Here is a 14,522-nt window from a genome sequence, read left to right on the forward strand (position 1 = left end):
ATTCGCAAGTTGTCGATGGAAGTAAAACCGAGATTGAGATTGGATTGGAATTTAACCAATCGAAGCAAAAGCCACTAAACTTAAGATTGGTTTTCTTTCTTCTAGTTGGTTAAAATCCAATCTCAATCTCTAATTTGATCACGGCTTGCATTCAATGAAACGTTATTCTGATATATTCAGTGTAGAGATAACTTTTAAATATTTTTTTATACAGCCTTGGTTAAAAGTATTAAGTATCTCTACAAGTTGTGTAAACATTCTATATCCAAAGAAAAATAAATTGAAAAATAGTTTTATTATTAAATAATATTTATTTTTATAATATCAATAATTTTAGTCTTTTATTATCTTTTTATTCTATTATCCTTTTTTCAAAAAAATGTAATAAATTGAGAGCGTTTTGTATACTTGTAGCCAAGGCTGTATATTATTAAAAAGAATACATAACGAATAAAATATTATTACTTGTATTGTAATTTCTGTTTGTGTTTCTGTAAATTGTATGTTGATTTGTATTATGTGTTTCTTTTTTGTAACTATTCCGTATATTCCGGATAATCGAGAGTACACTGTAATGTGTAGGCAAAACCACGAAGAAGATGTGATATGTTTGGCCTTTATTTGCAATCAGGTATATAGGCTATCTAATATACATATTTTCAAGTAATTGTTCCTGTTTGTTACATTGCGTTTTAGTATTCGGCTAAATACAGAATATAAATATATATTCCGACGGTGACGTGAGTAAATTCGTAGCTGAGATACACAGGTGATATAAAGTCGCACATGAAATCGCGTATGTTGTGTATACGTATGTACGTGTTGCTACACAAAATTATATATAATAATATTTAATCTAGGAGGAGGTTTATTGTGCTTTTTTATGCACGGAATGCGATTCTACAAACACTTTAAAAAATGAGTGTGGATTTAACATCATGCGGTTTATATAATTCTCACCGTGTTGGTGTTTGTATAAAACAGATTTAAGGATATACCAGGTGTAGGTCTCTGCAAAAAGTGACTGGAATTGGAAATTTATACTTCCTGTATAAAAATGAATATTATAAACATATGAAACAGTTCAATAAGGACAGTATTTATATTTAAAAATACAATTTTATAGTTTAAATAAAATTTATCTCGTATTTATTATCTTAATTATTTTTTAAAAACGCTACTTATTGAAATAATTTTTAAACCAAATTCTAAATCGCCGCCAAACTTATTGAACACTTTCAAATACAATGTAAAAAAAAATTTGAAAATGTTTTCATAATTTTATTTTATTAAAAAAAAATACACGTAATACATCCTTAGAACCCATAGTATTAAATCTTCACATTTATAACAACACCAATACGATGAGAATTATATAAACATATGTTAAATCTATACCCATATTTTATAGTGAATGTTCTAGCGTTACGAAAATGAAATCTTCCCTTATAAAAAGTCTATCAATTTACACTCCTACATCATCGACAAGTTAAACAATTTGACGTGATTTTCCGTTAGGCTTTATATTCGATGGTATTATCATCAAAATAAATTTTCATGGAACGGCGTACTGAAGGGATAATAATTTAGTACGGCGTGTATGGCGTGCGAACACCCATAATAATTATATTCTGTGTATTGTAACTTACGTATACAAGATTAATATAATCACTTCCTAAGCTTATATACAAAATCGGGTATACAGTACAGACTATATAGGCTACGTAATAATTTAGTTGTAAATGCGTGTTATACCTCGCTATAATAAAATATAACTAAACTAGCAGGGCACTGGAAAAATGCATAGGAAATCGAAATCGCTTCCTAGCTCGATACAAATGCTTTTCCTCGATAATCAATCGGTGTATGTATGTGAAACCGCTTTCTCATTGTACGCTAAAAGTCAAAATAATTGCCATCGTCACGGTGTGAGGGTGTTCGTTTAGGCAGTGATCACGTCAGCCATAGCTCCTCATTGTTAGTGTAAATTTGTGCGTTGTTCTGGAGATAGAAGTCTACAACATGATGCGAATACCTCGAGTATTCTCGCTTAGACCTAAAGTCGTTAGTAGCAACACTGCTCGGTGCGTTCCTAAGATTACATTACGCGTTAGAGATCCTCCTCTTGCGCGGTTAGTTAAATTAATTAGCAAGTTGGAAAATCGTTATGAAAACCGTGCAAAAAGTTTCAGGATTTAGAAAGTAGCTACGCGGCGTTATTAAAAGGTGGAAGTTTGGTCCGGTCTCGTGCGTTAATTCGCGTGAACATTTATGTGGATTCTTGTACAACCAGATTCGCATTAATGAACACGGTATTACATATGGCGACTAATTTTAATCTTTAACTCGACATAAGTAACATTTATTAGAAATGTTCGTTCGAATTTGGAAAACGTTCTAATGCATACAATTTTCTGCTGCATCTACCTTACGGAAAGCGCGATAAAAATGGAAATCTTACAAGATCACCCAAACTGTAGGAAGACAATCATAAAGCAATTCGATCGTGTACGTTTTAGCACGCAAATTACAATGGCTGTGTATGTTCGATTAAAAGTTACGGAGTGATGTTTGTTCTTTTTGGCACAATCGATTGCGCCAAAAGTTGCGTCGATCGTCCTAGGTACATAATTGTGTCTTTGTCGCGTTTGTATCACTTTGCGAGCCTAAGTAAACACTAACTACAAAGTTAAATATAATTATTTATTGGTGTACGATCCATCTGATGTGTTCGAGGAAGTCATGTCGAAAGACTATTCTTAAATTCTAATTTCTGTATAACGACGCGAATATTAAAAAATTATCATGGCAACGAATCGAGATTAATAGGACGAAATACTTCGTCGGTCTTATGAAAGAAATGATCAAATTAATATATTTTTAATTACTTTTCTTATCACATTAAATAATTTGTGATGAATCAATTTAATAATAAGTACACATAGAGTGAAATATAAATATAAAAATGTAGAAAAATTTGTAAATCTGCGGTATCATTAAATGCGATTTCACATTTAAAAGTGAGATTTTTTTATAGTTATTTTTCAAAAATCGTTGCTTTTTTCTTATTTACTAAATATTAGTGAACTTTTTCGTAAGACCGACGACTCAGATTGCATATATAATGTGCACGTGTGATTTCTTTTCCTACGCTTCGAGTACGCTTTTCTCATCCTATGGTGTGTATCTACGCGGCGTATATTTATTTTAGTGATGCTGTTAGTTATTATTACTTACTGATTGATATATAGTAGGTCGACCGACATTATTCGAATTCATGTTCGCTCGCTGGATCGTTCGATCCTCGTATCTTGTGCTTCCCTGGCTTGCCATCGGTCGATTCAGAGTGCTGCAATCGTAGCTACATTTTAACGTAGAATCGAGTTGCCCGAGAGAAGAGAGTGAGGAGACTCCGCAGTAAATACCGCGAACTAAGTAAATTCACACGACAAAACGAATAAACCATAAACAAAAAATAAGCGGAGTCCCAGAAATCAAATTACCAGAAAATAATAAATTCATACTTGGAAAAAATAAATAAACTTAATTTAATGACGATAACATATTAATTCTAATATTTTCGATAAAGAATTGTAAATAAAATTTAGAGAAATAAAGTTTATTTATACAATTACAGAAAGATAGTCAACTTATAATAACGAAAAATTAATTTAAAATGTTATCCCACCGTCTATATTTGTAACTTAATGTAAGTTTCAATTATAAATACTAATTAAATTTGATAATTATGTTGTCATCTCGATATTTCAATTATCCATTATTACGGCAGCTATCCTATATATACCTAATTTTATTTATTCCATTATGGGCGATAATTACCTGTTAGCGTTGTTGGGTGAATTAGGCCCTGAATTCCTGGCGGCAACGGTTTTCGTGACGAAGTCTTGCTCCTTCCAACCGTGCTTCTTGTACACGTCTCGCAACTCTTGATGTTGCCACATAGTGAACAGTACTTGCCCTAAAAATACGCATAAATAGAATAATTTCTATGATATAATGGCTGATTCATTAAATGACTATTAACTTTAACGATGCATATTATCGGATGATTATTTAAATTCGATTTCGAAATATTACCTGCAAATTTAAGAACGCGCGGCGTGTATTTCTGGCGTTGCCTGGTGATGTTCATCAGTCTATCGACACCGCCGGCGTCGAGCAATGACCGCGAGAACTCGGCGTTCTTCTTGATGACCTCGTTTAGAGTCGCGAGCACCGCGGCAATCGTGTCGTCACTTGTGCCCTGATCGTGCTGATTATTTCCAGACGGCAGCTTCTGGATGAGATCCCTCATTGCATATTTGCCTATTAGCTCCTTATTGCGTTGGTCTATCGCCAAATTTCTGAGCGCGGTTGCGACCGCGCAGACTACTCGGTCCACCTAGTCACAGAAAATACGTTAATCTAATGTTTGAGGTCACAATATTAAATTTTACTCATTTCACAGAGTTATAAATATTAATCTTATCAATACGTATTAAATATACATATAACTAACTTAAGACATAAATATCAGAAACTAAAAGAAGATATTTTCTTGTTATTTACCGCAGTAAAATTAACAATGCATGTACTATCCATTAATAACTTTCTACAAACATTGGAATTTTTAAAGTATAGAACGTAAAGCATAAGATATAAAATTAGATATCAGAAATTGTTATATAAATATGAAATTAGAACAAGCGTCAGTTTGAGCAGTACTTCATACGACTAATGGAGAAAATAAGTAAAGTAATTAGATTAATATTGGATAATATTCCATTGAGGCAGTCCGAATATAATCTAACTAGTTTAATTAGATTATATTTAATTTATAATTTAGTTCAACATCTGCATTTTATAACCGCGTGGGCTCTCTTTGCGTGTTCGCTAAATTAAATGTTCGACATCATGTAATTACCTCCATTCTCAAGAGCTCCACTAATATAGGGAGACCTTTTTCCTTGCGTACGGCTGCGCGAATCTCGATGCTCGGCTGCCAGTAGCAAGCCGCAAGATTTTGCAGGGCTCCGGCAGCAGCCTCCAACGTTTCCGGATTCGAACACGTTTGCAGGAGACTAAGATACGATTGAACCACTTCCGGCTGCCAGAGCAATTCCATTCCCCTGACTGGTTCGGTCCGCGGGCTCGTCGTACGTGACGCGGTGGTCTCCTTTTGAACCGGCTGGCCATCCTTCTTCTTCTTGCTCCCGCCGAAGCAACCCAGATTCTCACCTAGAGCAGAATTACAGAGGATCCGTATTAATAAGCTATCAGGGATTACATTAGGAATATTACGAAACCAAAGAGGCAAATGTCACATTGAGTTTTGATCGGAATCAGATTGATTTGTGTCCAATTATCGAATCACTTTTTATAAGATTCCTTATTCCGCGATAGGTATTTGCAACAGCAAGTCGGTGAAACATCGAGCAACATTGAGCGATATCGAGAAAAGTGCGATTCGCGTATTCGTGTTTCTAAGGCGCCTGTTACACACTTCTAAATTTTCTAACTAACCTGCTAAAATTAAACGAGCCATTTTTCTACGTAATAAACGAAATTAGAAACGAAATTGTAAACCATATGCCAAACTTCGCAGCAAGCTCGCTGAATTTGTTCATTGTCGGTCAATTTTGTTTCGGAATTTTGGTCAATTTTGCAAATATATAGACAGTGTATACAGAAGTATAAATCATCGCTTAAAAACATAGCGGTTACAACATCAAATAAAAAGAAAAAAGAAATAATTATTTTTATAGGGAAAATATAAATTCATAACTCAATATATAATGTAACGTAGTCGGCTTACGATCTGGCAAGGCAAAGCATGCAATAACTATGTCTTCGAACGGAAACTAATTTACCAATGGAATTGCAAGAGGGGGCTTACCTTGACATAAACTGTATGCTAAAAAGATTGAAACACAGTTTAATCCATGCTGAGCTAGGATTCATAAAAAATCTGTGTGATTCGTCAACGGAATCTCAAAATGAACCGAAAGAAGGAAAAACTCTTTAAGTGTTCAACTAGGACATACGTATAATTAACTGTTGTCTAAAAAAAGAGAAACAGAGAGAGAGAGAGAGAGAGAGAGAAGGACAGAAAACTCAACCAATAGAGATAGAGATATACAAAGATATACGGGATCGTCGTCGTGTATATACATTTTGTTCCTCTACTTCAAAAGTGACATTCAAAAAATTAAGTTTTTTACAAAAGGGGTAAAACTATTTTTAACTTGAAACTTATCAAATAATATAGGCAAGAAAAATATATTCAAGAGTTATTTTCGTTTTACGATCTTTGAAAATCACCTTGTTTGAGTTGTAACATTTTATGTTTTACAAAATTATAACAGATCCAAAATCATTTGTGAAAAGTGACTTATCTTGAAATATCACCAACAGCTTATATTTATCAGCTAAAATGAACTTAAAATAAGAAATTTCTTCTTTAAACTTTGATTATCAAAATTGTCTTAACTCCAAATGTTCTCCGTAGAAGTTTTCTTTTTATTTACAAAAATGACAACTCAAATGTATCACTCTTATAGAAGATATTATGATCTCTTTAAAAACCTGAAGAACGACACAAGTTATTTGGCGGACGGACTGTGAAGTTCAGTTAGTTTACTTTGATGATTGATAGAGTAATCTTTACTCTTTAAAACTTTCAGAGTGAATCTCACTCTTCTGAAGAGTGAAATCTTACTTTTTAAAGATTGAAAATTGAACTGTTTTTCTAGTCGAGCTCATTTTTCACTCCTTAAAGTGAAATTCCACTCTAAAGAATGTAGATAATATCATCTACTTCATTCTTGATGATAACTCTAAAATTATTTTTTTTTTTAGTTGTGTCACATTTGAAGTAGGAGAACGGATTTCTGGACACACTGTATACATCCATCCGTCTCTTGAAACCAGTAAAAGGCAAATTAAATCGAAACCAAGGACAGTCTGGGATGAATTAATTGCGGAAGGAGATTGTGAGTACAGTTGTCTATCTACAGCAAATCATCTACCCTTAATTGCAACGTTTTGCTATCGCCACTTTTCTAAGTGCGTTATTTACGGTTTACGAAGCGATACAAATTTCGTCCTCGCGCTACCCCACCTCGGTAAACCGGCTCGGAAGTTTTAATCAAATTTAATACGCTACGTAAACTAACTATCTACAAACTACCGACTACGCGCCCGTAAAATATCAGCGGGCTTCGTGTCCGTGAAACGCGAGTGGGAGAATTAATGGTACAATTTCATTCGGGCCAATGTTACTTATTTCGAGTAAATGTAATCGTAAATATTTCTGCAACTCGCACGTAAATATTTCGGATGGTTTTCATGGAAAAAAAATCCGAACGTTCGCGCGACGATGCGATTTAAAAAATCGAATCAAACTCGACAGTGAAAAAATAAATATAAACGTGTGCTAAAATAAGAGATCTCGACGAATAGTTTTGTCTGAATTCAACGCGAGATAATTAACTGTTTTTAAAGGCCGACGTCGCGATAGTTTTGCACAATGGAAGAGTGTCTGCAACAGGGAAGCTGCATGTCCCCTCCGATCTAATTTCATGGTTGGTTTAAGGGGTGAATCATTTACCTCCTCTCTTCACTTGTCCCTCCCAATCTTTACACACACACAAACACACACACACACACACACACACACACACACACACACACACACACACACGCACGCACGCACGCTCTGACTGCAGCTACATGCATACCGAGGGAGACTCGTGCATGTTGCGGGAAAACATACTCGGTCCAAAAGCAACGCTCGAGATATCCCTCTATCTTCGCAATTTATTTTTCCCTGTAAAGTACACCATTAAGTACTACGTTGCACGGTTATCTATGCAAATTTATTGTACTTTTATTATAGAATAATTTCCCGATTGCACATTTGTCTTCGCGTCACTCTCGATACGAGGAACTTAGCGCGATTCAATTCTTCAAGAACTCATGAGAAAGTTACGTTTTATTAATTTAATGAATTTAATTTAATTAAACTTAATCTGACTGAAGGATAGAAAACCGCGTCTTGCGTTTCCCAATTTCCATTTTTGTAATAAAATTGAAATCTCTAATGCGGGATTTTTTACTATGTTTTTATGTGTTAATTAGTCGTGATAAAAAACAAAAAAAGTGAAAATAAATTAAAAATAAGGTACACCTAATAAATTAAACCTGTTTTTGTATATACGTAACAATTCTACTTTTATATCTTTCGATCAGATTAAAAGTGCAACTTAAATTTGAATTAAAGTTAGATTAATTCTCTCGTTTTTTTTTTTCTTTACTTCCTTCTCGAAAAGAAGGTAGTTTTTTCTTTACTTCCTTGTCGAAGAAGGTAGAGGAAAAAAAAGAAATATAGACTGCTGTCGCGCATCGACTCCTTCAAACAAGTTCCCCTACTGCACTTCCTGAGCTCACCTTTCGCGGGTGCGGTGACTCTGTTCTGCACCGTGGACTGGATCGGGTGCTTGTCGTAATTAGGGTCTTCCACTTCTTGACAACGGTAGCTCAGGTTTCTCAGGATGCACACGCAGTTCTCGACGATCTTGTTGCCGATGTTGGACTTTTCGATCGCGGAACGCACGACGTAGAGCAGCGCGTCCACCAGGCCCTCGCACTCGCGCAGATTCTTCCGCGCGTATTCGCCCGCGCTCGATACGTTCCTCAGCACGCCGGACGCGTTTCTGAACACGGTGGACCAGCAAGTTTCGCCGCTCGACGAGCTCGGGTCCCAGCCGCTGTGAGGTATTATTATGTTGCTCACCACCATCGTCACGCCATCGTCGATGATCGACCTCTTCAGATCCTGAAATCGCGTGTTAAAAGTTAGCAGAAGTCAGAAGAACTGTTAAGATTTCAAAAGAGTAATAGTAACCCAATTTCTTGAGAGTTATAAACAATGTTTTATTATTTTTAACTTCCATAATATATGTTAAAATGTAAATCAATCCATTTCTATGATTAAATTGCTTAGTTCCAAAGTAAACAACGTCCATGTTAATGTAATAATTTAGTAAATGATAAACTAAATTTAGGTCAAACTGAATACATTTCTTGAATTAAACTGTTGAATTTTATTATTTTAATTAAATGAACGACATATTGGGTAGAAATAGTGGCGACCTATAGGAATGATTAAAAATAATTCGAATTATACAGGTATAATTTGACAGTGAAAAAATGATAATTTTACTTATTGAACTTTCAACATTCTATATCAGAAATAGGGCCTTTGAAGTTTGAAATGATACATGAACTTTTCTTCATAAAATGACTTAAAAAATCAACTTCAAAACAAATAGAGGAGCACGAAAAGCTTCTTTTTGTTTCTAATTTTCCTAATCGCGCGGTGAAAGGACACACTTCGAGGGACCACTCACTTCGCACGAGGACAAGTTCCACAGCACTCCCGTGACAAGCTCCTTGACTTCCGCATCGGACGTCCGTCGCAGCAGGTTGATCAAGGACGGCACGCCGCCCGCATTCTTGATCGCGCGCTTGTTCTCGTCATTCTGTCGTCCATACGACAGATTCCGCAGCGCACCGCACGCGTTCCTGTACACGTCTGGATTGTCGTGGTCCAGCAGCTGTACCAGCGGCGGTATGCCACCAAGGCTACGCGTCTTCTGCTTATTTGGGTCATCCATATAGCAAAGGTGTTGCAGATACGCGGCCGCGTTCGCCTTGATTATATTGTTGGGGTTGCTCAGGAAGCCGATCACTTCGGAGAGATTCGGGTCCCGCCAGCGCATGGACTTTTGCTCGTCGTCGAGTGGGCTCGCCATACCGGGCACCACCGGATGACGCGACTGCAGCCGTTGGAGGTGCACCTCGTCCTCGAAGATGCCGGGTGGCACGGCCGACGTGAGGGGCACTCCCGGGTGGCCTTCTTCGTAGCCGGGCACGTCGCTCGGCACTGGTCCGACTCCCACGGCGGGAACGTATCCCACAGGACCGTACGGCGACGGCGACACGTAGCCATAGGCCACTTTACTCTCATCTGCAACGGAAAAGGCCATCGATTACTAATCTTGATTACCATCTAATATCGTTTTTATCGAAGTTGCCATCCAAGGGGAGTCTCACGAATGCGCATAATTCACTTACGTTTATCTATAGCGATAACTGCTTATCTTCGCACTTCGAGATTCGAAGATATTAATGTCATCCAAGAGATACACATGTTGCTTTGAAAAACAACATATCGTATAAATTATTGGACATACTATTGGACGTAATACGAATATCGTTAATCATTCATATCCAAAACTTTTAGTTGCTTGTGACAATTATTAATTTTAATTGCAATTTATGACAATTATTAATTTTAATTGCAATGTATACTTTCTATTTCACGAATATATTAGTGTTCCATTTAATTTCGAAACGAAACGGACATTGAAAAAAAGAAGCAATGTGGTTTCGAATTAAATTCAGGGAAAATTATATCACGGGTCAGAATTAAAATATAATTTTGTCGTGGCAGATTAAATTAAGTCTCTTGTACGTGCAACGTCTATCCGACTTTACGTAACGATCACGGAAAAAAGATAACATCATTTTTCAATCACATTTAATAGGAAATGGATAGCTTTAAAGATACATTACAACTCGAAATTATCAAAAATATAAAAATTTCATAGATTCTATTATTATGTCTGAGTAAAATCCGAGCACAATTCTCTTATTGGTTTAAAAGTTATTTAATTTTTTTGCTTGCCTTGGATCTTATGTAAAATCGGGTGCAGTACTTATTTGCAAATTTGATGAGGAAATAGCATTAGGAATTCAATCAAATTTTTCATGTATACTAATAAAACTAATAAATATTCTTGGAAAAGTTCATTTGAATCCACTTACTCGTTTAAAAGTTATTTACCTAACTCTGCAGCAAAGTATGGTAATTGCACTGCAAAAGCCATTAAAAACTAAATAATTAATTTGTTTTGTTTTTTGCAGTTGGTCTCAAGAGATATTTATGAAAAAATCTTTTTACTGATATTGGCTTCTTTAGCTATTTTTAGCTGGTAATGTATAGTCAAAATATTCAAGTATCATTTTATCCTTTTTTTATTCCCGGAATGTTAAGGATAAAATGGTATTTAATATGATAAATTTAACAGTGTAGTACCACTTACATTGGTAACTATGCTGTTAAATTCATAATGTCAAATTATACCAATTTGAGTTGTTTTTAATTATTTCTATAGGTCACCACTACTCCTACTCAATATGTTATTAATTTAATTAAAACAATGACGTTAAACAATTTAATTGAAGAAATTGTATTGGACTTTGACCCAAATTTAGTTTATTATTTACTCAGTGCGTTAATAATATTTACTTTCAAACTACAGAAGTAAATTGATTTTAATTTATATGGAAGTTAAAAATAACAAAATGTCATTTAACTCAAGGGGATTGGGTTATTACTGTTTTTTTTTTAATATCTAATAATGTAGAAAGCATTCGGGAATCCAAACGTAGTCTTTAATAAGTCACATAAAGTCACAAACGAAAGTTCAAGAGGAGGGAATATTAATCCGCGTTTCGATATTAAAGAAGTCGTTTAACAGATGGAAGAGGAAAAGGAGACCGGAGGGACACAAGTTAGATAAATGGTGGATGTGACCTCCACCATGAAGATGTTGAGAGGGCTCGCCGGAGCCATCCATATTCCGCGTGCTGCCGATTCGATCTCGAGCGAACGTGGAGTAACGTTCGGGAGATAATCGAAGTGAATTATGCGGTATCCTCGTAGTACGAGGGAGTTTTTTTCCACGTGACACGATCTGATCGCGGTCGTGCGAACGCCCGGGTGAACGGCGCGCTAAAATCGAATTTGCCAGCCGCCCTGGCGAACACGAGACCTCCTCGGATCGCACTTGTTGCAGTCTGGTCCACCTACCATACTGATCCCCGGGACCACCTGGACTTGGAGTAATGCGATAATGGTCCTGCAAAGCGGGGTTTAAGCCGGGGTCGATGTCGTTATAGCTACCCTCTACGTAGGGTGCACCCTTGCGCATGTACTCTGCGGAAAACAGATCACGTGTTTATGTTGTTATCGAAGATTCACTTGGTGCGCCGTCTCTCCCTCGAGACGTCGGAGAAATAAGATAACGTCTTCGAAACACGTTACATTTAATAATCTCTCTCGGCGCGGAGGAAAAGTTTTGCTTAGAAATTATCATTTATTTTTGTAATACTAATGATAATTTCAAACTTTTAGATTACCTTATTTACAAGAGGTAGACAAAATAATGTGAAAATACCTCTGGAAAGTATTTGTTTCATTAACATAATAGGTCGACCTATCATTTCTCTTGAATACTAACTTTATTTCTGTTAAAAGATAATGCTCAAATAATTCAATGTAATGTTATGTCATTCTTCTAAGAACATCTTCCAATTGTTTAAAAGACGTTGGAGGAAGAAATTTGTTTCTTATTCTACTCTCCAAAGCTCATAATGTTAATAATGATGTTCGGTGATGTTTAAATCAGGTGATTGCGCTGACTAAGAAAAATGTTGAAATTTTGAAGAACAGACGAATCTTGAAAAAATAAAGTGATTTTAAAGTGTGTTTAAAGGCGAATGAGGACAAGCAAGTAATGTGTACTTCCAAGGTGTTCATATTATTTTATCCATCCCCTGTATGAATAAACTTTGAAAAAATATATATGTGTATATTCCTTATTGAATAGAATATTAAATTAAATTTAGTATACATCAAAAAAGTTTTGTTGATGTGTGACCAACCACAACTTTTTTGTTGTCCTAACCAAAACTTTGATTAGAATAACTAAATTTTTGGTTAGGACAACAAAGTTTTTGTTTAGTAACATATTCTAACAAAAACTTTGCTGTCCTAACGTAAAAGTTGGATATTTTAACCAAAGTTTTAACAAAAAAGTTGAGGTTGTCACATATCAACAAGATTTTTTTCTGAATGCAGCCTTAGCCAAGAGTACAAAACACAAATTGATCAACGTTAATGTATATTATAGTATAATATCACTTGCAAATTTTAAATTTGTAGATCTTTTATATATGTATAATATATATACATATGTATAAACTTATATTGTACATTACAATAAATTATATATTAAATTCAATTTAATATTTCATCCAAGTTTATATACTTACATAAATTTATACGTATAAAAATTTGTTGGATATATTTCACGAACTAAAAATTTAAACTTGACAAGTGGCATTACATTACGGTAAATAATACATTCGTTCAATTCTCTCATGGATAAATTTGTCACTGACAGTGCTTGTTTACGCTGTTTACGACAGCTGAAAGTGATCAGATCGGAGAGTGAGAAGAGATGAGCGATAGTTACGTACCGTGTGGCGGCGAAGCACGACTGTGTTCCGACGGGCTGTGGGGGCTGTGGGGTGAATGCGAGCGCGGCATGTAGATGCCATGGGGTCCCGGGTATCCTGGCTGCGGCGGGTAGCCCAGGTACGGGTCGTAATGGTCGAAGCTGACCATGTACGGGTCCGCGGGGTAGCGCGGGTCCGCGTGCTGATAGTCTTGCGACATTAACGGCACCGACATGTAACTGACCGCGCCCGGATCCGGCTCCATGTGGGAAACCTCGCGCACGACTTTCGTCACAGTCGTCACCTGAAGGAAGGAAGCGCGCCGTCACACAAATCTCGTTCCTCTCTTTTTTCGCGCGTGTTCACTCAACGGGATTTTCGCCGCGCGGCATGTACGCTAATACCCGCGTTCGCGCGTTGTACGTAATGCGATTATATCGACATCGACGGCGGGATTAGATTTTCGAAATGGAGCGCGACAAAAGTCCCGGTGATTTCAGATAAAATTAACCGAGCAAATTCACTTTTTTTTTTTTAATCAGATGTACGTTTAAGAATAAAAGATTAGAGACGGATATCAGTGTGATCGAACAAAAAAATCTCTCTCGACAAATATGTTTGTAACATGAATACGATAAATAAAATGCTATGCAAAGTATAACGTATATCAGGATTGCCACAAAATTAAAAATCAGGAAAATTGTCAGAGAAATGGAAACGGTCGGGAAAGTTGGAGAATTTTATAAAATTTTCTGGAAAAAATAAAAATTCTTGACTTTAAAGAAGTTCAACTTAGGTACAGCACACCTAACAGGTTTGTAATACTACCAACTTAATAATTAAAAAAACAACACGGAGAGAATTTTTCGTTATTTTTTACCGCAAAATTCATTATAAATTTCATCATGTTTGGTAATAAGCTTGGGAGAACTTGACAATAATGAAATATTATCAGTAACGATAGATTTTTTGAAATATACAAGAGACCTTTTATAAATGATGTAGTAAAAATTATAATGCAGATTGTAAAATGTTTTGAAGTGCGTAAGTTCTAGCGTAGCTAGAGACACCCTCGACAACGAAAATAACCGATAAATATCGATTACAGTCGATCAATTACTATGTTACATGGTAAAATTATAAGCGACTAAATC

The 14,522-nt window shown here is 35.8% G+C and overlaps 1 protein-coding gene across 4 annotated transcripts in view; it reads right to left on the minus strand.

Moving 5' to 3' along the window:
* Positions 1 to 2,991: 2,991 nt before the first annotated feature.
* p120ctn (adherens junction protein p120) overlaps positions 2,992 to 14,522 on the minus strand; it is an 18,738-nt gene continuing 7,207 nt past the window's right edge. For 3 of the 4 annotated variants that reach the window (XM_018516912.1, XM_018516903.1, XM_018516887.1), the window contains 8 exons: positions 13,390 to 13,672; positions 11,939 to 12,064; positions 9,411 to 10,030; positions 8,449 to 8,836; positions 4,925 to 5,238; positions 4,099 to 4,402; positions 3,841 to 3,979; positions 2,992 to 3,361 (listed from right to left, as the gene is read on the minus strand). In XM_018516912.1, coding sequence (XP_018372414.1) covers positions 3,220 to 3,361; positions 3,841 to 3,979; positions 4,099 to 4,402; positions 4,925 to 5,238; positions 8,449 to 8,836; positions 9,411 to 10,030; positions 11,939 to 12,064; positions 13,390 to 13,672 — 2,316 coding nt within the window. In that variant the 3' untranslated portion in view covers positions 2,992 to 3,219. The remainder of the gene's footprint in view (positions 3,362 to 3,840; positions 3,980 to 4,098; positions 4,403 to 4,924; positions 5,239 to 8,448; positions 8,837 to 9,410; positions 10,031 to 11,938; positions 12,065 to 13,389; positions 13,673 to 14,522) is intronic. The other variant, XM_018516894.1, reaches the window with a different exon arrangement.

The sequence above is a fragment of the Trachymyrmex cornetzi genome, unplaced genomic scaffold (assembly GCF_001594075.2).
Source record: "Trachymyrmex cornetzi isolate Tcor2-1 unplaced genomic scaffold, Tcor1.1 scaffold1204, whole genome shotgun sequence".
NCBI lineage: Eukaryota > Metazoa > Arthropoda > Insecta > Hymenoptera > Formicidae > Trachymyrmex > Trachymyrmex cornetzi.